At 42.0% G+C, this 24,804-nt stretch overlaps 2 protein-coding genes across 2 annotated transcripts in view; one reads left to right on the top strand and one right to left on the bottom strand.

The window, feature by feature from the left end:
* pde11a (phosphodiesterase 11a) overlaps window positions 1–11,182 on the top strand; it is a 144,599-nt gene extending 133,417 nt beyond the window's left edge. The window contains exon 20 of the mRNA XM_060930569.1: window positions 11,006–11,182. Coding sequence (XP_060786552.1) covers window positions 11,006–11,182 — 177 coding nt within the window. The remainder of the gene's footprint in view (window positions 1–11,005) is intronic.
* A 3,629-nt stretch (window positions 11,183–14,811) lies between these two features.
* agps (alkylglycerone phosphate synthase) overlaps window positions 14,812–24,804 on the bottom strand; it is a 68,281-nt gene continuing 58,288 nt past the window's right edge. The window contains exon 20 of the mRNA XM_060930045.1: window positions 14,812–17,952. Coding sequence (XP_060786028.1) covers window positions 17,831–17,952 — 122 coding nt within the window. The 3' untranslated portion in view covers window positions 14,812–17,830. The remainder of the gene's footprint in view (window positions 17,953–24,804) is intronic.

Genomic DNA, 24,804 nt, shown 5'->3' with positions numbered 1-24,804 from the left:
AACTATGCCCAACATTTGAGAATGGTGCGTCAAAACGGCGCGTTGATAAACTCTTCCCTTTACTACGTCAGCAAGGGAGATGATCCCCACGCCCCCCCTCTGGATTCCCACCCACTGTATGGATTGCCCGCCCAGCTCAAAAGTTGCCACCAAACATGGAAGTTGCGCTGTACATGGATGTGACAACACAGAAAGGAGTCTGTTTTTACTGCCGACGGGAGAGCCCCTGAAGACGCAGTGGCTTAATTTTATTTACTCCAATAATACGCCGTCGAGTCTACCTAAGATGGTGTATGTTTGTCGGAAGCATTTTCCTGATGAATGTTTCCACAACTTGGGACAGTACAGGGCAGGTTTTGCACATCAACTGTCACTGAAGCCTGGGTCTGTACCAAGCATCCCTGCCGCATCAGCCACAAACAGCGAACAAGTAAGTGTATAACTGTTAAGTCATTTTGCCGTGTTTTAAAATCGGTGCTACGTTAGCCTTGCAATGGCTACATTAGCTGTGCAGCTAACCGCTTCCTGCAGTTAGCCAGGTACTCTGCGCTACAAAACCAAAAAGCATGCAGCATGCTCTGTTATAATAGCCAATCAAAACAGTTTTTACAAAGACACCCACATTCTTTTTTTAAGTCACTCGTTCATTTTATTTGTTTGTTTGTTCAGTAAAAACCCAAACATTTGTTGAATTTATTTTATTTCCTCGCGTCGCACTTTAATGACGTCAGCGCGCGGTATTTTTCCCTTCGCGGTTTGTTCCTTCTCTCTTGCCATAGTAAGACACCCCCATCCGCTTGTTCTGACCCACTGGAGGTAGCGTCACAGTGCTGTTAGCCAATCAGAGGTAACACGTTTACATGTCATGAATATTAATGATAAGACCCGCCCCCACCCTCTACCCTTCCCCGCCTCCTGCTTCTCATTAGCAAAACGACGCACTGGGAAAAGGGCTGAAATGGGGCTTTCTCCCAGGAGGCTATATCTACGTGCCGAGGGTTCATTTCGAGAAAGGCTGCGGATATAACATCCGGAAACCTCCACGAGCCCGTTTAAAGCATCAACAAACCACCATGCCATGGGACCTTTAAAAATATGCTCACTGTGCACTTTATTAGGAATGGCTGTGCAACTGCTCATTCATGCAATTTTCCAGTCATCCAATCAAGTGGCAGCAGTGCAGTGCATAAAGTCATGCAGTTACAGATCAAGAGCTCACCAAAACTGGACAGTTGAGTGGAAAAATATTTTCTTTTGCACATTTGTAACTGTGCCCACTGTAGCCTTAGATTACTGTTCTTGTCTGTCAGGAGTGGAACCCGATATGGTCTTCAGCTGTTGTAATTCATCTTCCAGTGCATTCTGAATTTTGCTTTTCTGCTCAACACAGTTGTAAAGAGTGGTTATTTGTGCTACCTGTCAGCTCGAACCAGTCTTACCGTTCTCCTCTGACATCTCTCATCAAGGCATTTGTACCCGCAAAACTGCTGCTCACTGAATGTGTTTTGTTTTTTGTCATGTGTGGAAATCCCGGGAGATCTGCAGATTCTGAAATACTCAAACCATACTCAATGTGGCAAAAACAGCCATGCCACAGTCAAAGTCACTGAGATCATCTTCATAATTTTTATGAATTGTGCTGCTCAACTGTGCAGGAAAATGGGGGCTGCGATAGTGAGGTGAGAAAGAGAGTGCAGGCAGGCTGGAGCAGTTGGAGAAGGATTTCGGGAGTCATTTGTGATAGGAAAGTCCCAGCAAAAGTGAAAGGTAAGATGTATAAGACAGTAGTGAGACCAGCTGTGATGTATGGATTGGAGACCGTACCCTTAACGAAGAGACAGGAGGCAAAGTTGGAGGTGGCGGAGTTGAGGATGTTAAGATTTGCGATGGGAGTGACGAGGTTGGACAGGATAAGGAACGAGCACATCAGAGGGACAGCACATGTGGAGAACTTGGGAATTAAGCTAAGAGAGATGAGACTGAGATGGTATGGGCACATCCTGAGAAGAGATGCAGAGCATGTTGAAAGGAGAATGTTGGGGATGGAGCTGCCAGGCACACGAAAACGAGGAAGGCCAAAGAGGAGATACATGGATGTGGTGAGAGAGGACATGAAAGTGGCAGGTGTGGTAGAGAAGGATGCGGAAGACAGAAAGATCCACTGTGGCAACCCCTAATCGGGAGCAGCCGAAAGAAGAAGAAGAAGAAGTGCTGCTGCCACATGATTTAGCTGATTGATTGGATAATTGACTGAATCGTGAATTTTATATATATATTTTTTTACAGTTATTCCAAGAAATCGAGTCGTATATAAGCGGATAGCTGACGACGTACGTAGCTATAAGTCATGTACGACGAGATTGAGTGGAATAACTGTTTTATTCTATCCACATTCATTGGATTTTGAGAAACAGAGTATTTTTATTTTTTGCAAATTCAATAAATAAAAACTTGATATAAAATGTCTGACAAAATCATTTCCTTCTTAGAATGTAAACAAACTGGCGAAATGACAGTAGCAATTTGTGAAAAAATAATGCTATAATAATTATTGAAAAATTTAAAGAAGATGCATTCTTACCATCAAATACTCTCATCTCATCTCATCTCATCTCATTATCTCTAGCCGCTTTATCCTGTTCTACAGGGTCGCAGGCAAGCTGGAGCCTATCCCAGCTGACTACGTGTGAAAGGCGGGGTACACCCTGGGCAAGTCGCCAGGTCATCACAGGGCTGACACATAGACACAGACAACCATTCACACTCACATTCACACCTACGGTCAATTTAGAGTCACCAGTTAACCTAACCTGCATGTCTTTGGACACCATCAAATACTTTCATTCCATATTTTGCGGCTTTTTTGTTGTCTTTTTGGGGTTTTGTTTTCGAGTAGAGTTTTTATTTCATCCTCGGTTGATTCAGCAACACACTCTGCCATTTTGGTTTTCTTCTTCTTTAGGGTCTTTTTGGAGGTTGGCAAACCAACTTAAAGGTGCATTACCGTCACCGACTGGGCTGGAGTCTGGAGTGTGGAACAGGGGATTTTTTTGTGGGGGGGGGGGGGACGACAACACACACCTATATTGTTTTACCTTACCTTACCTCGCCTCTTTGCGCTTAGTTACGCGTAAGGCCACCACACGATTCCTCCAATCATTTCTGTCCTTAGCAAGGACCCGGACCCTCTCCCATGACCTCCAGCCTGCTTCATCCCTCTCCTTTTCAATCGTCCGTCGCCATGTTGTTTTAGGCCTGCCAACTTTTCGTCGCCCTTCGGGAGTCCATGTCAACGCTGTGACACAATGGTGATCTCTGTCCATTCTCAACACATGGCCAATCCATCTCCACCTCCTCTGTTTGACAAGGTCACTTAACCTATCGCATCCACATATTTCATTCAGTTCCGTCTTGGAGATTATGTACGGCCAATGTATGCCCAGGATTCTTTTTAGGCACTTGTACTGGAAGGAATCCAGTTTCTCATTGTCCGCCAGGTTGGTTTTCCAAGTTTCACATCCGTATAGCAGCACGGGTTTGACTAGTGTGTTATACAGTTGGATCTTGGTTTTTCTACTGATCTTCTTGGACCCCCAAACTTTCCTCAGCCTTCCAAACGTCGCCTTCGCTTTCCCTAACCTTCTCTCTATGTCCTTGTCGGCACCTCCACTGTCGCTCACCGTAGCACCAAGATAAACAAATTCTTGGACTTCCCGTATCTCCTCATTATTACCAAATTTAATCCTCCTACTTGGATCTTTACTGTTAATCTTGAGGACTTCGGTTTTCTTCCTACTGATCCGCAGGCCTATCGTGCTTGCTGTGTCAGACAACTTGATTGTTTTCCTCTGCATTTGGGCTGCTGTAGTTGACACTAGTGCAATATCATCGGCGAAGTCAAGATCTTCAAGCTGACTAGTCATCTTCCACCGTATGCCGGTATTTGCACCTGCTGTTACTTGACGCATTACCCAGTCGATAGCTAAGATGAAGAGGAACCCTGACATCACACAGCCTTGCTTCACTCCAGTCTTAACTTGGAACCACTCGGACGTTAGACCATTGTTGAGGACAGCACACTCGGCATTGTTGTACAGTAGCTTGACGATGTTAATTAATTTCTCTGGTATTCCGTACGCTCTCATGATGATCCAAAGGCTCTTTCGGTGCAGCGAGTCGAAGGCCTTTTCAAAGTCGATGAAATTGACTAACAATGGAGACTGCCATTCACACGCCTGCTCTATGATGTTCCGCAGTATAAAGATTTGTTCGGTGGTATTCCGCCCCTCCAGGAACCCTGCTTGCTCGGGTCTCAGTCGCGTGATTGTTCCTTCCTTCATTCGCTTGATGATAATCTTGCCAAGCACCTTGCTGGCAATAACCAGCAGAGTAATACCTCTCCAGTTGTTGCAGTTGCCTAGGTCGCCTTTCTTTGGTATCTTTACAATTAATCCTTTAAGCCACTCGTCCGGTACCAATTCCCCCTCCCAGATGATTAGGATTAACTCGTGTAGCTTTCGAGCAGATGTTTCTAAGTCTGCCTTCAGGAGCTCAGCTACAACGTTATCAACGCCACCTGCTTTTCCTTCCCTAAGAGATAGAATTCCGAGCCTCACTTCTTCCAAACTAATTGGGTCTGTGCTTATGCTTTCAATAATGGGTATAGGGACAGTTGAGTCTTCCATGGGACTCTCGGGTGGATCGCGATTGAGGACTTCTTCAAAATGCTCTTTCCATCTCTTCAACCTCTGACTTTCTTTAGTTATGATGTTGTTCGACTTATCCTTGACTGCAGCATTACTGTGACGCTTATCATTGCAAACTCCGTTTATGGTTTCATACAGAGTCTTCATATTACCTTGGTCAGCTGCCCTTTGAGCCATATCCATCTGATTTTCTAACCAAGCTCTCTTGTCGGCTCTAATGCTTGACTTGACTTCTTTGTCCTTCGTTCTATACTTTTCCCTCAACTGTTGTTGTAGTCTCGCAGACTTGGCTCCTTCTAGTTGCTGTTTAACTTGCTTCCTTTCTTCGATGTGTGACCAAGATCTTTCACTTATCCATGGTTTACTCTTCCTCTTTTTAAGACCTAGGACGTTTTTGGCCGTTGATGTGTGTACATCCCTGTACCGCTCCCATCTTGCATTTATATCCGGTTCTTCTTCATCTGCGGCCTCTAATGCTGCAAAGCTGTTATGAAGCTCCACGGAGAATTGTTTCCTGATTTTCGGGTCCTTTAACTTGCTGACTTCGTATCTAATTCGCAAATTGGGTGGCTTAATGGTCTTCTTTAGCTTCAGCTTGATTTTAGTTCTAACCAGTTGTTGGTCAGAAGCAATATCGGCTCCTCACATAGCCCTCGTGTCGAGGACAGATCTTCTAAAATGCTTATTGACAAGAACATGGTCAATCTGGTTGTGAGTTCGCCCATCCGGTGATGTCCAGGTGGTTTTGTGGATATCTCTGTGCGGGAATATGGTGCTGGTTATCACTAAGCTGTTCATTTTGCAGAAGTCAACCAGCTTCTCTCCGTTCCTGTTAATCTCTCCAATTCCATGGGCCCCCATGACTTCCTCCTTGTTACTATTCGCTGCCCCAACCTTGGCATTCAGATCTCCACTTATGATGAGCATATCGTGCTTTCTTACCTTCTGTAGTACACTCTGTAGTTGTTCATAGAATTCATCTACTTCTTCTTCCTCAGCTTCCATTGTTGGTGCGTATACATGAATGACAGTAAGTTTAATAAACTTGGAGTGAAATCGTGCCTTGATAATACGCTCGTTTACTGGTACCCACTCAATCAATGCTGACTCTGCTTGCTTGGACATCATTATGGCAACCCCAGCTCGATGGAATCCATCTTCCCTTCCCGAGTAGATTACTGTGTCCCCTGAGATGAGCTTCATCTTTCCAAAGCCAGTCCATCTGCATTCGCTGATTCCTAATAAGTCTATGTTATACTCTCGCATTTCTTTGGCAACCTGTGCTGCCTTGCCAACAGCGTACATAGTGCGTACATTCCAGTTCCCGATGGCCAATACTTTCTTGGGTTTCAGAAGTGACATCTTCGATTGACGGGCTTCTGAGTAGCTTTCACCAGCCAATGTCATATTGCGCTGATAGTCCATAAAACAAAAATCGTTGTCTGGAGGTACCTGGCTAGCCTCTTCTTCCTGCCCATAACTTACTTGAATAGTGTGTCTGGTTTCCGTAATGTGATTTCTTTTACAGGGATGGGTCATTGGCCCATCACCCAACCCCCAACCTGGAGGGCCAGGTGTTGCAGTTCGTCTGGCCTTTCACCTGGAACCTGCCCAGCAAGGTTGAACCTACCAGGGGCCAAGGCCCCAGCTGATATAGCTCCTAGGATCCTTAAGGCGCACAAACCTCCCCACCACTATAAGGCACAACACATAGGGAGGCCTATATGAAACAAAAAAAAAACCCACAACAAAAACAACAACAACCTATATTGTTTTAGCTATTTCTATTTCTTTTAAATACTTGATAACAAAGTGATATATCTGACGATGCACTCCACCATTTTGTTTTACTCTACTCATGGTATATGAGCTGATATCCTAGTAGTAGAAGAGCCAATCAGAGCATGCGACTGCACATTCCAGTGAATGTGGATAGAATTAAAAATAAACAAATATATATATATATATATATATAAATAACACACACACACACACGGGCGGCACGGTGGTGTAGTGGTTAGCGCTGTCGCCTCACAGCAAGAAGGTCCTGGGTTCAAGCCCCGGGGCCGGCGAGGGCCTTTCTGTGTGGAGTTTGCATGTTCTCCCCGTGTCCACGTGGGTTTCCTCCGGGTGCTCCGGTTTCCCCCACAGTCCAAAGACATGCAGGTTAGGTTAACTGGTGACTCTAAATTGACCGTAGGTGTGAATGTGAGTGTGAATGGTTGTCTGTGTCTATGTGTCAGCCCTGTGATGACCTGGCGACTTGTCCAGGGTGTACCCCGCCTTTCGCCCGTAGTCAGCTGGGATAGGCTCCAGCTTGCCTGCGACCCTGTAGAAGGATAAAGCGGCTAGAGATAATGAGATGAGATGAGACACACACACACACACAGATCACAGGTGAAATGAATAATGTTGATGATCTTGTTACAAAGGCACCTGTGTATGTATATTAGGCAGCAAGTGAACAATCAGTTCTTGTAGGGTGTTCCTGCTATGCAGTGGTTTGTACCTACCAGAAATGGTCCAAAGAAGGACAACTGCGACATGGTCATGGTGCCCAAGGCTCACTGATGCGCCGCTGATAGGATTGTGTTTCAGTCGGACACTGAAATGATTTACTCTCATTGAGACAGTATTCTTTTCCCAAACGACATCAATCTGTTCTTTAAACTGCTGAATAAATTTGGTCATGGTATTGTAGTGGTTTTTACTGAGGGGTTGCTGGTGGATCAGAGCCAGGCAGCTAAAGTGATTAGCCATAAAAGTGCCTCATATGCTTTACTTCAACAGTGACATGATAGACTATTGTTTCTAACAAGTGACAGTGCATTAGGAAATACAGGATTGTGTCGATGTTCTAGGTTCTGTCTCTTGGAATTGAGCCAAATGAACAAAGTCAGACTGTTTGTGAATAATAAATCTAATTTTTTTTCCCTGTGCACCTGAAAGATTCTTAAGGGTTCTTTGGATGGTTAACAATCCCTCTAATGGACACAACAAAGAACCCTTATGAACCCTCTTTAGGATTTACTAACATTACTTAACTATGGCACTCTTTGGATCCTTAGAATAAAGTGCATCAAGGCAGCAATTACATGAGCATCATATTGAAAACCATCCACATCTCCACATCTCATCAGTGTGTGCATAAGCATATGTGAATTTGTGCGTGAAAGCTGCGAAACGTGTCAAGATACAGGGATGTGAAATGCAAGTTAATTAATGCACTGTGAGAACCCAAGAAGATACACGTTTAATGCTTCCCAGCTCTCAGTGAGAATATTAACGGAATGACAGAGAAATTGACATGAGCATGTGTGTGTGCATATGCCAGTGCATCTCAAAAAATTAGAATATCATGGAAAAGTTCATTTTTCCCCGGTAATTTAATTAAAAAAGGTCAACTTTCATATAATCTATATTCATGGCATGTAAAGTAAAATATTTCAAGCCTTTTTTGTTTTAATTTTGATGATTATGGATTATAGCTCATGAAAATCAGAAATCCAGTATCTCAAAATATTAGAATATTTCCTAAGATCAATCAACAAGGGTTTACAATATAGAAATGTCCAACTTCTGAAAAGTATGTTCATTTATACACTCAGTACTTGGTTGTGGCTCCTTTACCACAATTTACTTCATCAATGCGGCGTGGCATGGAGGCGATCAGTCTGTGGCACTGCTGAGGTGTTATTGAAGCTCAGGTTGCTTTGATAGTGGCCTTCAGCTTGTCTGTATTTTTGGGTCCGGTGTTTCTCATCTTCCTCTTGACAATACCCCATAGATTCTCTCTGGGGTTCAGGTCAGGTGAGTTGGCTGGCCAATCAAGCACAGTAATATCATGGTCAGCAGTCCATTTGGTAGTAGTTTTGGCACTGTGGGTAGGTGCCAAGTCCTGCTGGAAAAGGAAATCAGCATCTCCATAAAACTTGTCAGCAGATAGAAGCATGGAGTGCTCTAAAATCTCCTGGTAAATGGTTGCATTGACTTTGAACTTGATGAAACACAGTGGACCAACACCAGCAGATGACATGGCACCCCAAATCATCACAGACTGTGGAAACTTCACACTGGACATCAAACACCTTGGATTCTGTGCCTCTCCACTCTTCCTCCAGACTCTAGGACCTTGATTTCCAAATGAAATGCAGCATTTACTTTCATTTGAAAAGAGGATTTTGGACCACTGAGCAACAGTCCAGTTCTTTCTGTCCTTATCCCAGGTAAGACGCATCTGACATTGTCTCTGGTTCAGGAGTGGCTTGATATTAAGAATGTGACAGTTGAAGCCCCTTTCCTGAAGATGTCTGTGCATGGTGGCTCTTGATGCACTGACACCAGCCTCAGTCCACTCCTTGTGAAGCTCTCCCAAGTTCTTGAATCAACTTTCTTGACAATCCTCTCAAGGTTGCGGTCATCCCTGTTGCTTGTACACCTTTTCCAGCCAGCTTTTCAGCAATGTCCTTCTGTGGCTTACCCTCCTTGTGGAGGGTGTCGATGATCATCTTCTGGACAACTGTCAAGTCAGCAGTCTTCCCCATGATTGTGGTTGCATGTAATGAACTAGACCGAGAGATCCACGGTATTTATACTGTTTTACTCAAACCCGAAATTAAATATTCTCATATTTTGAGTTTTTTTTTCTTTTGTGCTGTAGGCCATAATTATCAGAATTAAAATAGAATGCTTGGAACATTTTAGTTTACATGTAATGAATCTAGAATATATTAAATTTTCACTTTCTTAAATAACTGATGGAAAATATTGAACTTATTCACAAAATTCTAATTTTTTTGAGATGCACTAGTGTGTGTGTATATATATATATATATATATATATATATATATATATATATATATATATATATATATATCTCCATCCATCCATTATCTGTAGCTGCTTATCCTGTCCTACAGGGTCGCAGGCAAGCTGGAAGCTGGAGCCTATCCCAGCTGACTATGGGTGAGAGGCGGGGTACACTCTAGACAAGTCGCCAGGTTATCGCAGGGTTGACACATAGACACAGACAACCATTCACACCTACGGTCAATTTAGAGCCACCAATTAGCCTAACCTGCATGACTTTGGGGGAAACCGGAGCACCCGGAGGAAACTCGTGCGGACACGGGGAGAACATGCAAACTCCACACACAAAGGACCTTGCCGGCCGCTGGGCTTGAACCCAGGACCTTCTTGCTGTGAGGCGACAGTGCTAACCACTACACCACACATAAAAGCAAGTTAATCAAAAGAATTTAAATTTTGAACCAGTTTGCCATTTTGACAACATGCATTGAGTCAGTGGGAAAACACTGGGAGTGATGTCATCTAGTGAAATATCGGGAAATATGTCACTCAGATCCACAATGTATTTTGTATAAAAAATGTGAGCTATTTAATACGAGAAGATAAACTTCGTATCTTCAAGCCAATGGGTAATTTTCTTTTTATTATATGGACACATTCACAAACAAAAAGTACACAGTTTTATCAAAACAATTCATCAATACCCTCACAAGTGACATACATCATATATTAGTTTAAATGCGATGCCAAGGGTGTTGATGCATTTTTAGTGCTGCAGCTTATTCAGCTTCCTGGTATGGAAGCTGCAGCAAAATCGTATATACTATTTCCTTACATCAGTTCCATTCAGTTAAATTTTATTTGCATAGATATTATCACGGGCAGCACGGTGGTGTAGTGGTTAGCGCTGTCGTCTCACAGCAAGAAGGTCTGGGTTCGAGCCCAGTGGCCGGTGAGGGCCTTTCTGTGCGGAGTTTGCATGTTCTCCCCATGTCCGCGTGGGTTTCCTCCGGGTGCTCCGGTTTCCCCCACAGTCCAAAGACATGCAGGTTAGGCTAACTGGTGACTCTAAATTGACCGTAGGTGTGAATGTGAGTGTGAATGGTTGTCTGTGTCTATGTGTCAGCCCTGTGATGACCTGGCGACTTGTCCAGGGTGTACCCCGCCTTTCGCCCGTAGTCAGCTGGGATAGGCTCCAGCTTGCCTGCGACCCTGTAGAACAAGATAAAGTGGCTAGAGATAATGAGATGAGATGAGAGATATCATCACAAAGCAGTTCTACAGAAATCCAGATGTAGCTTTAGATCCATAATAAGCAAGTAAACACTCCCTGGGATGACCAAAGAGGACCCATCTTCTTCTGGGTGACAGCAGATAGTCGGATTCCAATACCCTCTGTCCTAGAAGGCAAAATTTGGCAGCAAAATAACAGACTTGCAAATATTTGTTTTTTAATTATTATTTTGTGTGTCTTCCTTTTCCCATTTAGGCTTTGGTGAAACTGAACCCTAAACTCCAGCCCATGGTTGACATGATCCGGGCCAATCGTGCCATGTGGGATGAGCTGCACCAGAAGCGGCAGCGCAGCCAAGAACTGGTGAATCTTCCCAACACTACCTGTGATGGTGACATTGGTGACAACGTTGTGCCCAAAGCTGCGAGTTAGCTCCTGTCCACCATGCCGCATCACAACCTCTGACCTCTAACCTGCAACCCAATCGCAGTGCTGTGCATGTGGGGAGTTTTGCTCTGCTGCGAGCTTCCAGCTGCTGGAGCGACGATGGCGTTCTGATGTCACAGTGCCCCTGCAGGCTGCATGTATGAACTCTCACCACCAGGTGAAAGAGTACCAGGCAGTTGTGGCTGAGTGTTTCTGTTTGGCCTTGATGTTTTTCTCACCTCGAGAGGTTTCTGAGAATAGTTCTAGACTCAGGAAGAGGCAGTGTCTCTAGAGCTAGAATACTCACATAGATGTATTGTATTAACTGGCCTGCTGTGTTGTTAAGGATGGCTAGGACTGAGCGTCACCACTGTTTATACAGATTTATTATTATAGTGTTGCTTTGATTATCCTGAATGAAAGGATCCTCTATTTTGTATTGTATATATTTACTTTGAGGTTATTGTTTATGGGATTGTTACATAGCTCGAGATATGATGTGGATATGGGTTTTTCACCTGATGAAATTATTATTGAATGAATCAGAGGTTTGCTGAGCTTAAAGGCTCGTGGCAATGCTTGCAATGCAGATACAATAGAGTGCTGCTATTTGTGCCTTGGTTAAAATCCTTCATGAAAGATGCATGCAGTTTCCTTCCAGCTTCATAATTATCTAGAGACTATGTTTTATATCATTAAGAGTTGTGCAGCCGGTACGATGTCGTAAAACTCCCTCTGGATTTGTGATGTTGCTGCTTGCGCCTATTTTGGTTCCATTAATTAACTCAGGCGTGGTGTGAGAGGTCCATGCATTACCATAGAGCATTTACATTAGCGCACTCATCTATATTCATAATTTACCTTATTAGAGCTGATCTAGGCATTAGTCATATTACTTTGTGAAATGGGCTTCTGAAGTAGTGGACTAAATTGCAGTCATATTACTTTCATGATCCCAAGTCGATACAGGAAGTACATGTGCCTTTATAAATATTAGTAAACCACATTGTCTTCAAACTAACTGCGTTTTATGACTTGGAACATTTGGACATCGGCATCTTTACACTGAAAATATTTAGTTGATTTGGTTTAAATCTGTTTTCACTCCTTATGGCAGAGATCTAGAAACACCACAGAGTTTTAGAGCCTCTTCTGTAGGACTACTGTCTGAGAGATGCAGAATAAAATATATCCATTACTACTACAGTTTAGCTCAAGGTAATGGAAAAAGAATAAGCACAAGCAAAGTACTGGGTCAGCCTAACCAAAAAATAATCTAGATCCAATAACTGAGTTAACAAACTCTGTTACCCTTTGTGCCTGCTGCCATATGGCCACACAATCATAATCCATTCATAGGTTACACTGATACTGATGTGCACATAAAGTCATTCCACATCAGCTGCAGCTGTGTTTAATCACCTACCAGACTGTTATTCGCTAACACAGCTGGACATCGAGCGAGCTGATCATGACTGACTTTACATGACTTTATACAGGTTTGTGGGTTTTCACAATCAATCAATTGGTCTGGATGTCTCCAGAACTATAAATGTGAACATGCACATAAGAATCCACATTCATCATAAGACTGTGTCTCGTTTACGTCACTATAGAAACACCAGTCAAAACACATCATCCTTCAGGCACACATTCATAGCTGCTGAAGAATGATAGGGTGCCATCCATTATCAATTACGACCACTAAATCTCCTTGTTTCTTTTGTATGTAACTGCTCTGAAATGTTTATGCTGTAATTGTTTTCCTATGATATTTGGTCACAGTTTAAAATTGTGTTGTGGCATTGTGAAAGTGTAGACTGAGGCATTGCAGTGCTCTTTATGGCATGGATCTTCCTGTTCTTGGGAAATCAACAGAAATAAAATGCTAACTGACAATGGGATAAATTTAACTGCATGAGGAAATAAGCTGCTCTAGATTTAGGGACTGAAGTGACAAATTAATGGCCTCCTTCGTTGAGATTTACATCAACATTTTAATGTGTGCGCATGAGCAAAGATATTGCACCATTGTGGGGAAAATAATGTAAATTCTGCAGGGTTTTTTTTTCCACATGGCCTGTTTTGGGGGTATTATTATTATTGGTAAATTATCATTCATCACATTTGCATTTCAGGGTTTTGTTTATATTTAAGGGACAGTAAAAACTGAGGTGTCTTTAAAGCATGATATTTGGAAATGTGTACTGTTTGATTCAAATAAACGTGCTGCTAGTAAACAATCCTTGTGTTGGTGAAATGAACACGTGCTTGTGAATGTTTTGATTTGCTCTGCCCCACAGAGGAAATGCTCCTGAAGAGAAATCTCTACACTGACCCCTTGTGGACAAAGATGTTACTGCAAAGCACAATAAGCCAATAGTCTAATGTATATGAAACGGGTGCACGATGAGCATCTTAAGGGTTGTAGATGTTGGAAAAGATGAAGATTCACAGGAAATGTCTAAATGCTTTGTTACACAAGATACTGTGATGCTTAGGTCAAATATGTAGACTTTAATGAATGACTTAAAAATAAAAGCTGCGCACAGTTCGAAGAGTTCCTTCCTAAATCTTCACTGAAACGTTGGATCGTCAGTAACGCAAGAATCACTTTAAACATGCTGTTGAGCTTAACACTGAGAATGTCGGTGTTTGTTAGAGAGTTTACTTAAAAATATCCAAATCAGGAGACAAATTAGTCCTTCTCAAACCCCCAGACTTCCTCATACCCTAGTTAGGTCATCCGACCGCAGGCCAGGCTGGATGAGCTGATGTGATCACGCATCATCCAGCCACAACTTACAAAAATCGCTACTCCTCCTACAGGATTGATCGGATTTCAAATCAAACTTACATCCAATGTTTCCCAGGTGGATGTGCATAAAAGCTTAAGATAGTTGCACCACCTGTTACATTTACAAGTTTATGGGCATCTGAAATTTTTGGGTGATTCGTCACATTAAACGCTACTCTTCGTAAACTGCTGAGACGTTTTCACTGAAACTCACCCAGAAGACTCTAAAGACATTCCAACAAGAGTTGTTCACCAAGTGGCACCACCTACCATGGATGAGGCTACAGAGGGGTCACGTGCAATTTCAGGAAAATTGCTACTCCTCCTACAGGAGTGATCAGATTTTGAACAAACTCATGTGGAATGTTCCCCAGGTTGGTAATGTATAAAACGTCATCAAGATGATGGCGTCACCTGTCATATATAACATTTTATGGGCGTTTGAAAATTTTGGGTGACTCGTCACACTAAACGCTACTGTTCATAAACTGCAAGGATGTTTTCACTGAAACTCACCCAGAAGACTCTAAAGACATATTGCATCAAGAATTGTTCACCAGGTGGCACCACCTGCCATGGATGCAGCTACACAGGGGTCATATGCAATTTCACAAAAATCGCTCCTCCTCCCACAGGACTGATCAGATTTCAAACTCACACACAACAATGGCCGGTATGAGCTACAGCCTCATTGAGGCGATTTCTTTAAGCGTTATGCAACATATGCAATTAAAAAAATAATCAGTGATGAAAACCAAATAAACGTTCATTCCGATCAAAGGTGACAATGGTATCCAGTGTGTGCGTTTTTAAACTGAAAACGCATAATGGACAAACATGTTTTAAATGTTATTTATTGCACAAACAGCACTGACAAAATGAATGTCAAGATTAAACATGTTAACAAGGAAACCAGAGAATGACCAAAAGGAGCATCCAGGATATTTGCAGGCTGTGAAATGGCAGGATCAGGCTGCTATGAATGTTCAGAAAATATTCACAGGGGGCAAATAAGCACCAATATTTCCTTCATTCCATATTTCACAGAGAAAAGCAAGACCGGTTTGTGTAAGTATCTACAACAGCTTTCAATAAACTTTATTCATGGAGCAGTGCGTGAGAGACTCAGCACTCAGGGGTTGTAAATAGTTAACATCGATATGGGAAAATGATGCATAGAAATCATCACAGGATGGTTGGTTGGACCAGCAGAATGGTATAAAGGCAAAGATTATACAAAAAAAAAAAAAAATCAAATGAGGAATTTGACATCAGTAACTTTGCATTTAACTCTAGCACCATACAGCAGTATACTAGGAAGGCTTAGGTTCAGCTTAAATGAATACTCAAGTATTTTTTTCAATCTAAATTTCTAATCTTCCACATTTGTAGTGTACATGTGATTACTACAGACAAGTTTTACATTTCCCCCCCTGCACTGAGAATTGAACACCTCATTACTCAAAGCTCACTTACAATAGACATCCAAGGGCAAATGTACGGTGTCGAGGTATACCGATACTGACCTCGGATCAGTTTTGGTGCAGATACTGGCCTCAAAGGCTGATTCAGTATTGCATCAAATTGGATATATTTTCAGATCCAATTCACCGATGTTATTTGTTGCTGTGCACACACAGCACGTTGACAGAAAAGACATGAATTCCATGTGTCCATGGGATGAAACTTGTCAACATGATGCCAGAATCATGTCGCCTACGGTACTACAATATCAGTATTGGATTAGGGTCCGGTATTAGACGATATCAAAAACTTTAATTGGCATGGAGCAAGTCAGATCAGTGCATCCCTAATTGAGGTACTAAAAATACTTAACATTCATTTTATTTATTTATTATAAAATATTCGGGTCACACGTATTCGAATGCCAACCTCTAAATCTGTATAATTATTGTTCTAGGGAAAAAAAAAAAACACGCATCACCTACAAAAAACAAACAGTCTCGGTGTGATTGTGTAGGAGTATCACAAATCCTTCTGTAAAGTGCAAATTGTGCTATATATTAACATTTTAGCTCATGGATGGACAATAATAAGAATTGGAACACTTGCCCTTGGACTTCATAAAGTGACTTGAGTAATTTTTTCCCCCATTCTTGTTTGTGGTAAATATGCTACACATTTAGTGGACAGACATTAGGTTGAAAAACTGGAGTTTTCCTTTAAGGGTGAGAAAGGCTGAGAGAGAGAGAGAGAGAGAGAGAGAGAGAGAGAGAGAGAGAGAGAGCGCAAAAGCCAAATAAGTGCAGAAATAGATTTTGATTGAGAAGGCAAATCATAAGTAACTCATAAGTAACAAGAACACACGACTTCATCCTTAGAGACATTAGGAAATCTTGATGCGTTCAGACAGCCACCTTTTCACACAGCAGCTGAAAATCCACAAAATGTCTACTTAACATCCATAGCCAGGCTTCTTTGTGAGCTTGGACAAACATTAGTACTAGATGAAGTGATTAAATCCCTAATATTTACAGATCATCTCTTACATTTTGCATATGCTGTGCTGAAAACACACACACATCATGGTAACTCTTGGATGATCATTTATAAACAAATATATGCATGTGATATATGATCTATATTCAATTTACAGGTGTATGAAATGCATATAGCTAAAGGACTGAAAGGCTGAAAGTCTTTGGTAGGAGGACAAGGGTCTCACACTTTCATTATGAAACACTAAGAAACCAAACTGAACTGGGGTGGGTTTCCCAAAAGCCTCTTAACGCTAAGAGCATCTTAACTAGGAGAGAGAGAGTGTTCATTGTGCAGCTTGCGCTACCATTTAACGATTATCTTTGTGCTGCGACGCTTTTGGGAAACTCAGGCCTGGTCTCTTCATGGACACCATGATAAAGCATACTACACAGACAGGAAAGAATCAGGAACTTTGATGCTTTCACCATGCTAGAGCAAGTTTTTTTTTTTTTTTTAAATCTGCAGGAGCAAGGTGGAACTCCTGTGAGAATGGACACACGTTTCCTACGCTGCACAATGAACAGACACATCTATACAAACATTTCAAAATATCGGGAAGGGCTGTAGATAAAACATCCAAGTGTATAGACAAAGACCCTGGCAAAAAAGTTGGAACAGACAGTTAGAAAAGGCAAAAGGGAAATATAAGGAACTGCAGAGGTCCAAAGGAGCTGTGTGAAGAGACCGCAGACGTTTAAATGGAGTCTCACTTTTTTTTTTGGCAAGGCCAACACCCAGACAGACAGAAAGAGAAGGCACACTGCTTTTAAAAAGCACAATGCAGTCAACACTAAAGTAGTGTCACGCACAAACTACACAGGAACATACTTTCATTTAATATATCAAAAGTCAGATCAAGCCAAAGTTGGCAAGATCAGCAAGAAATGAAAAATGAGTTCAACAGGGAAGCGGGTAAACAAAACATCTTTATATAATCAGTGTTTCGTAATCAGTTTCTTTGACCTAACTTTCTGTGAAAGGCAACTTCTCATTGGCAGTCGATGGATTTGTGAAGCTGGAAAAAAAATAAAATAAATAAATTGCAATAAAAGATTGGGACTCGTCAGACGTCATGTTTGAACTTTCACCTTTCTCACAGCAGTATAACTGAAATGTGAAGAAGGGGGTGGAGAGGGGGAGGAGACAGAGGGCGGGAAGCGTTTTGTCTTCTGCTGAGTTTTGTGGAAAGGTACTGGAATAGAATTAGATATTTGATCAAAAGCTGAAAAGAAAATCACTGCTTGTCTTGCATACATAGAAATTGCTTGTACTATGCCTCGATTCCAATAGGACTGTGTGTTGGGGGGGGGGGGGGGGGGGGGGGACCAAAAACCGTGGGCTTTTTAAAAGTGGTGTTACAGGAGGTTTCTGTTGCCAAATATGTTGTTGGGGTCCACATAGTCCTTTACGGACTTGAGCATGCCCAGACCCACACTGGAGACAGTCTCCCTCATCCACTCCTTCCGCAGCTTGCCCACTGAGAGAGAGAGAGAGAGAGAGAGAGAGAGAGAGAGAGAGAGAGAGAGAGAGAGAGAGAGAGACACACAGACAGAGAGAGCGTGAGTGTGTGTGTGTGTCAGGGTGCATGTGGCAGACGGTTGTGAGCACATCAATCTTGTGTGAGTGAGAGAGTAAGCAGGGGGTGATGGATGTGTTTATAGGGGGCTGGAACGCTGGTGGAACACTCCTGAAACACTGGGAGATGTTTTGCATGGTGTGATTTATGGAGAGCAGCAGACTATCAAACTCATTAAGCTGCCGGTGTTCCCTATGGAGGGGAGCTCGCTACGCTCTGCCTACCTCCCTCACTCCCTTTCCCTCTTCTCCAAGTCTCCTCGCGTCTGTCTGCTTCCATGAAGCCTGTCAGTTTCTCCCTCATTTTCCTTCACGCCCCTCCTATCAGTATCATTTTCTCTTTTTCTATCGAGCCCTTCTTGGTCTAACTTCCTCTCTTAACATTACTGTTACGGTAACAGTAATTTTTGTGAAGGTCATCAGGCACACATCCTGACACATGCAGGGCCATAACAATCCTGTTACCACCTTGCTATGGGCTAATCACAGCACAGATTCCACTGATCATGAGCTTACAAGAACCTGGATTTAATCCAGCTTTTAACTCCAGCAAAAAAAAGGAAATTTCCCAACCTGAACTATGCATTCGTACCACTTCAAATATCAGTAGCCTTCATGAACAGGAGGGTGGCACAGTGCTCACATATTGAGGGGGTTATGGAACAAAACGGAAATATAAAACACTATCTGAGGTTTAAAGATAGGACTAAATTATTTTTTTTTTCCGTCCAACCCTTTCAAATTTGTCAGAATGTTGGTTTAAAAATCTGTTATGCTAGAAGCAAAGCCATTTTTGCCTGATATCATTTCAGTGTATCGTTCAGCCACAGTGAGTACTGGGTACGAGTGGGGTTATAGTTTTGTTTTTGTAATTATTTTTTAACTTTGTTATTTACAACTTGCATTATTTTCATTTTATATTCTGGCCTTGCTAGTTTCTATTCATTTTATATGTTCGAATGGTCTCAAATTTTTCCATATACAGTGTAAATACCTTTTCCAGATATAATTTTTTAAATAACTATTAATGTATTAAATACTGTAATTTGTGCAGCTATTCCGGGTCTAATCTTTAGAGGAAAAAAGCATAAAATACATACATCACATCAAGTAACATCACTGCAACAGAGATGTTCTTCTGTCAGCTGCTGTTTTCCACACTGAAGTACAACTCGAAAAAATAAAAAAAATCACATTTTTAGTTTATTTTCTTTAGTTTAGGTTTGCTCTGAGGGTTGTGCACCTGCCTTAAACACTGAGCAGTGTAATTAATAAATAAATAAAAGGCAGATAGCGCTAATTATATTGCGATAGCGTGATCGCCATCATTTCCCACCAGTTATACAGTTTGCACAGTGAAAAACACACATGTACAATATTCATACGACAAGCACAGCATGATTTCATCTGGTCACATGAAGGCTAATATTCGGTAAAGGAGCAGTTGAGGACAATGCAGCTGGTGACACCACAATCCAGACTCTCATATACATGCGAATGCAAAATGGCACCTTGTACAATAGTACAGCCTGCTGCCCCTGCCAACCAATCAGCAGCTTCCAACAAGAAACAAAGTAACCTGGTTTATCTACCACTACTTCTCTCACTCAGGCCATCTTTCTCAGCTACCCCCCTCCCCCCACTTATCGTCACTATCCTGCGTTCCTCAGGGAGAGAAGGAGAAACAGAAGGTGGTGGGGCTGCATCATTGCCTCCATCACAGAGATAATTTACACATCTATCATGTCAATTTCTCCACATTCTCTCGCTCTCTCTCGTCACTATCTATCTCGCACAGCTATGACCACACAGCTGGGACAAACAAGACAAACAAAACTGCACCGTCAGAGAGGCGCTGAACAGAGAACGCGTTCCCTCAGGCTGAAAAATCACAATGTGCTCAGTAAGAGCTCAGAATTCACCGTTTGTGCACGTGTGTACATGTAGGAAAAGAAAAAAAAAAATCGATTTGTGGTATGTGCACGCTTCTAACACAATGTTCAAACTTCATCTCTAATCAAAGCAAAAGAAATCAGGCAAAATGTCTGAAGGCTCCATTTTAACAATAAAAAAAAAAAAAAAAGAAGCACTGTTGCAGTGGGGGTTTAACAAACAAAATGTTTGCCTGAAGCTACACCCCTTTCCTTATATAGTGCACAAAAGCATAGTGTGCAGTGTTGAGTGCACTACTGAACTCCCACAGTGCACTGCAATAGGCTAGTTTACAAATAATGTAGCCTCATAATGCAAAATGCTCATAATGTACTTTGCAAATTAGCAAATCGTGGGCGGCACGGTGGTGTAAGTGGTTAGCACGGTCGCCTCACAGCAAGAAGGTTCTGGGTTCGAGCCCAGTGGCCGGCGAGGGTCTTTCTGTGTAGAGTTTGCATGTTCTCCCCGTGTCTGCATGGGCTTCCTCCGGGTGCTCCGGTTTCCCCCACAGTCCAAAGACATGCGCTTAGGTTAATATGGGACAGCCTTGGACTGAGTTGGCCTTGAGCGAGGCACTTAACTCCCAACTGCTCCCCGGGTGCTGTTAGCATGGCTGCCCACTGCTCTGGGTATGTGTGCGCTTGTGTGTGTTCACTGCTTCAGATGGGTTAAATGCAGAGAGGAATTTCACAAGTGTGTGATGAATAAAGTTGTGCTTTCTTTCTAAATATGGTGACTTTTTGACATTCATGCAAGCAGAAACTTGGCAAAGAGCCACGTTATTGCAAAAAAGGCTTGGATAGAATAAATATGTTAAGAAGTGTGGTCAGGAATGCTGCTGCAATATCCAGTCAAATCTTCTCATCTCTTTTACAAACTCGGTATATATCTGTAGCACCAATGGATTTCATTTATATGTTGCTGATGGTATAATTTTCAGCAAATGCGTTTTCTGTCTTTCTTGTGCACCTTTGTAGTTGTTCACTTGTGTGTGAATCTCTTGGACATTATATTAGCTAATTTGTCGTCTTTGGGCCATTATTAAAAAATGTTCTGTTTCCAGTCCACCAGCCGGGTGAGTGCCGTTTGTGCGGTTGAAAATTTTTTTTTTTACGCTGGTTTTTCGACATTTTTTTTGGGTTCGTAAATCTAAAATCGAACTTAACATTTACGCATTCCGCGCAGAATATAGAATCGAATCAGCTCTGTGCATGTGCCATGCGGCACAAAAAAATGGCAGCCACCATGAAGGAAGGAGATCCGGAGTTTTCAAACATTTGCTTAAGTGTGAAATCGCAAAATGGTATTCTAGCGAACAACAAAATAGTAAAGATTCAGAAAAACAAATCATTCAGTGATCATTTTAATAGTGTAATTTCATCCGAACTAGGCCTAACGGTCGATTTAGAACTACAAAAAGTCCGTGTGTCGGACCACCACAAACCGTTACTGGAAAATTCGTTTGATCTTGATCCATCCGAGACGTTATAAACAGCTTTTGAGTTTTGTTATCCGAAATTCATTACCTACTTTGTAAATGACCCTGACAGATCTGTAGGAGAACCTCATCTCATCTCATCATCTCTAGCCGCTTTATCCTTCTACAGGCAAGCTGGAGCCTATCCCAGCTGACTACGGGCGAAAGGTGGGGTACACCCTGGACAAGTCGCCAGGTCATCACAGGGCTGACACATAGACACAGACAACCATTCACACTCACATTCACACCTACGGTCAATTTAGAGTCACCAGTTAACCTAACCTGCATGTCTTTGGACTGTGGGGGAAACCGGAGCACCCGGAGGAAACCCACGCGGACACGGGGAGAACATGCAAACTCCACACAGAAAGGCCCTCACCGGCCCCGGGGCTCGAACCCAGGACCTTCTTGCTGTGAGGCGACAGCGCTAACCACTACACCACCGTGCCGCCCCTGTAGGAGAACCTAATAGATCTATTCAAAATAAGAGCGGAACTGAACAAAAAAAATGCGTTTACGGAACTAATGCAGGTTGGCTGGACAGAATTAAAAACTGTGTCTGTAGCAAATAAAAAGAACGAATTACAAAAAAAAAAAAAATCCCTCCCTCCCTACTGAATTTTTTTGCTCACCCGGTGGACAGGAAACGGATTTTTTTTAAGGATGGCCTTGTGTTCCCAATAAATCTGGTGACTGGTTATTAGTTTTGTTAGATATTTTCAAGGATTCTGTTAATTGCATGAGCTCTTGTGCATAATAACATGTTAACAGTCAGATTCCTATTTCATAACCACACATTCAATTTGTTTTCTTACATATTAAAATAACTGTGGGGTTTAGTTAATTAATAGTTAAGTAGGTTAAAATAAATAATATGTATCCCCAAAAGAGGGGGTATAAAAATGAGACGGGTATCAAACCCTAATGTCAGAAAAATACCATTTTGCTAGCGTATGGCAATGCAAAAGCAATTTTTTGAAGAAAAAAAAATGCGGCTATGAAATTCCCACTGCATCGCACTCGAAGATTTTGAAATGTTACACCCAGTGTTGAGTTGGTCCACCAAAATCAACACAGGGAGACTATTTCTGGTCATGGAAAAAAACAACTGGGTGAAAAGAGGGGGAAGAAGAGAAGACACACGCCAGTGTTGTACTACTAAGGGTGAAGAGAGTTTATACATGTCTGACCTAATGAAAAATACTGGGTTAAAGCTTGAGCGAAAGCCAGTAGGAGAATACTATAAAATATAGCTGGGCCATGTAACTGACAACTCATATGACCGATTAAAGAATTACATTCACCTTTTGTTATAAATTAATTCTATCATTACTGAAGGTTCAATAATTTACCTAGTATTAGCACAGATCATTTTAGTAGAAGGTACTTACATACACATTCAACTAAGAGGCTGTCCATAGATGACATAATTTGAGACCTTGTTCATCTCAGATGCTCCACAGCTAAAGTGGTTTAGAAAAATGGTGGAAATCACAAGCCACTATGATCTCATCTCATCATCTCTAGCCGCTTTATCCTTCTACAGGGTCGCAGGCAAGCTGGAGCCTATCCCAGCTGACTATGGGCGAAAGGCAGGGTACACCCTGGACAAGTCGCCAGGTCATCACAGGGCTAGCCACTATGATCAAAATTTTCAAAGGATCCTATAATTATAAACCTGTTTACTGGTCATTTGAACTGAATGGATTTAATCCAAACCCAACCTTAGCAACAATTAGGCCGATAAATAATTTACACATAATGAATAATAAGCCTAACACCGTTGCAGTTGAAAGTTTGCTTTGGGTTTTCTGAAATCAACACTGGCTCAAAATTAGGCATACATGGTCAAAAATTTACATGCACACACTTAGATTATTAATTCAGTGGTGCTGAAAGTTCCAAAATGTCTTAAAATTGCCAAGGCCAAAGGCTCTTAACTTCCTGTTAGTGATCATGATTGACTACAGCTGGTAGCTTCCCTGCACCGACATAAAGAGTTTGTTTGACAGCATTCATTGACCAATTGATTCACTGTACAATGGGAAAGTCCAAGGAGCTCAGTGCAGATCTGAGAAAGAGGATCACTGATTTACACAACTCAGGAATATCTCTTGGCACCATTTCTAAACAACTGCAGATGCCAAGATCATCAATTTCAACAACTGTATGCAAGTACAAGTTACTGGGAAGTGTAGTTACTTTGCCAAGCCACTTTCCTGGAAGAAGACCCAAACTATCTCCAACAGCTGAGAGGAAATTGGTTCAGATGGTCAGGAACAAGCCAGGAACCACCAAGGCACAGGCCTGTCATTAACTAGAAGCTGCTGGAAAATCAGGGTCACTGTCTACAGTCAAGCGAGTTTCATGTCCCAATGGACTGAGGCGCTGCCATCCAAGAAAGAAGTCCCTGCTCTAAAATTGACACTTTCAAGCTTGACTGACGTTTGCAGCTGACCACATGGAGAAAGAAAAAGCCTTCTAGAAGAAAGTTCAGATGAGACAAAGACTCAGTTGTTTGGCCACAACGACCAGAGGTACAGAGGAACATTGTACCAGCTGTTAAGCATGGTGGTGGTAGCATCATGTTCTGGGGCTGTTTTGCTGGAAGTGGAACTGGTGCATTGCACAAAGTGGATAGAATAATGGAGGATGACTACCTCAGAATTCAGCACAACTTCGAACCATCAGCTCAGACACAACTGGGTTTTCCAACAGAACAATGATCCTAAACACATACCAAAGCTGGTTGTGGAACCAGTAAAGGAGGCTAACATTAAACTTAAAACAAGTTCTGACTTCAACCCTATGAAAAATACATGGGCTGTGCTTAAAACTCAGGTCCATGCCAGGAAACACATAGGTTAATTGAACTCCATCAATTCTGCCAAGAAGAGCGGTCAAATATCCAACCAGAATTCCGCCAGAAGTTCGCTGATGGCCACCAAAAGCATCTGGTCAAGGAACAACTTGCTAAGTGGCGTATAACCAAATATTAGGTGTGACCCTGTGTTAATTTCAGAAAACCTAAAATAAATTCAAACTTGTGACCAAATTCTTGTTTTGTTTTTTTTTTCATTAAAAGGTGTATTCTGCCACACAAAAAGAACAGCTCAAAGAAATCACTGAAAGCCCAATTATTGCCATGACGTTCATGTCCATGATGATGTTCATGTCGGTGTATGTTAACTTCAGACTGCAAAAATATGTAAATAGTTTATAAAAATAAATCTGTCCTTAGAGGGTCAGTAGTAATTTTAGATAAAAGGGTCTCTAGATGTTTTAAATAAATAAATACATACATACATACATAAATTGGGGGTGTGGGGGTTGGGTACCCCT

Source organism: Neoarius graeffei, chromosome 9 (assembly GCF_027579695.1).
Source record: "Neoarius graeffei isolate fNeoGra1 chromosome 9, fNeoGra1.pri, whole genome shotgun sequence".
In the NCBI taxonomy this organism is placed as follows: domain Eukaryota; kingdom Metazoa; phylum Chordata; class Actinopteri; order Siluriformes; family Ariidae; genus Neoarius; species Neoarius graeffei.
This window is presented reverse-complemented; position numbering and strand designations above follow the sequence as displayed.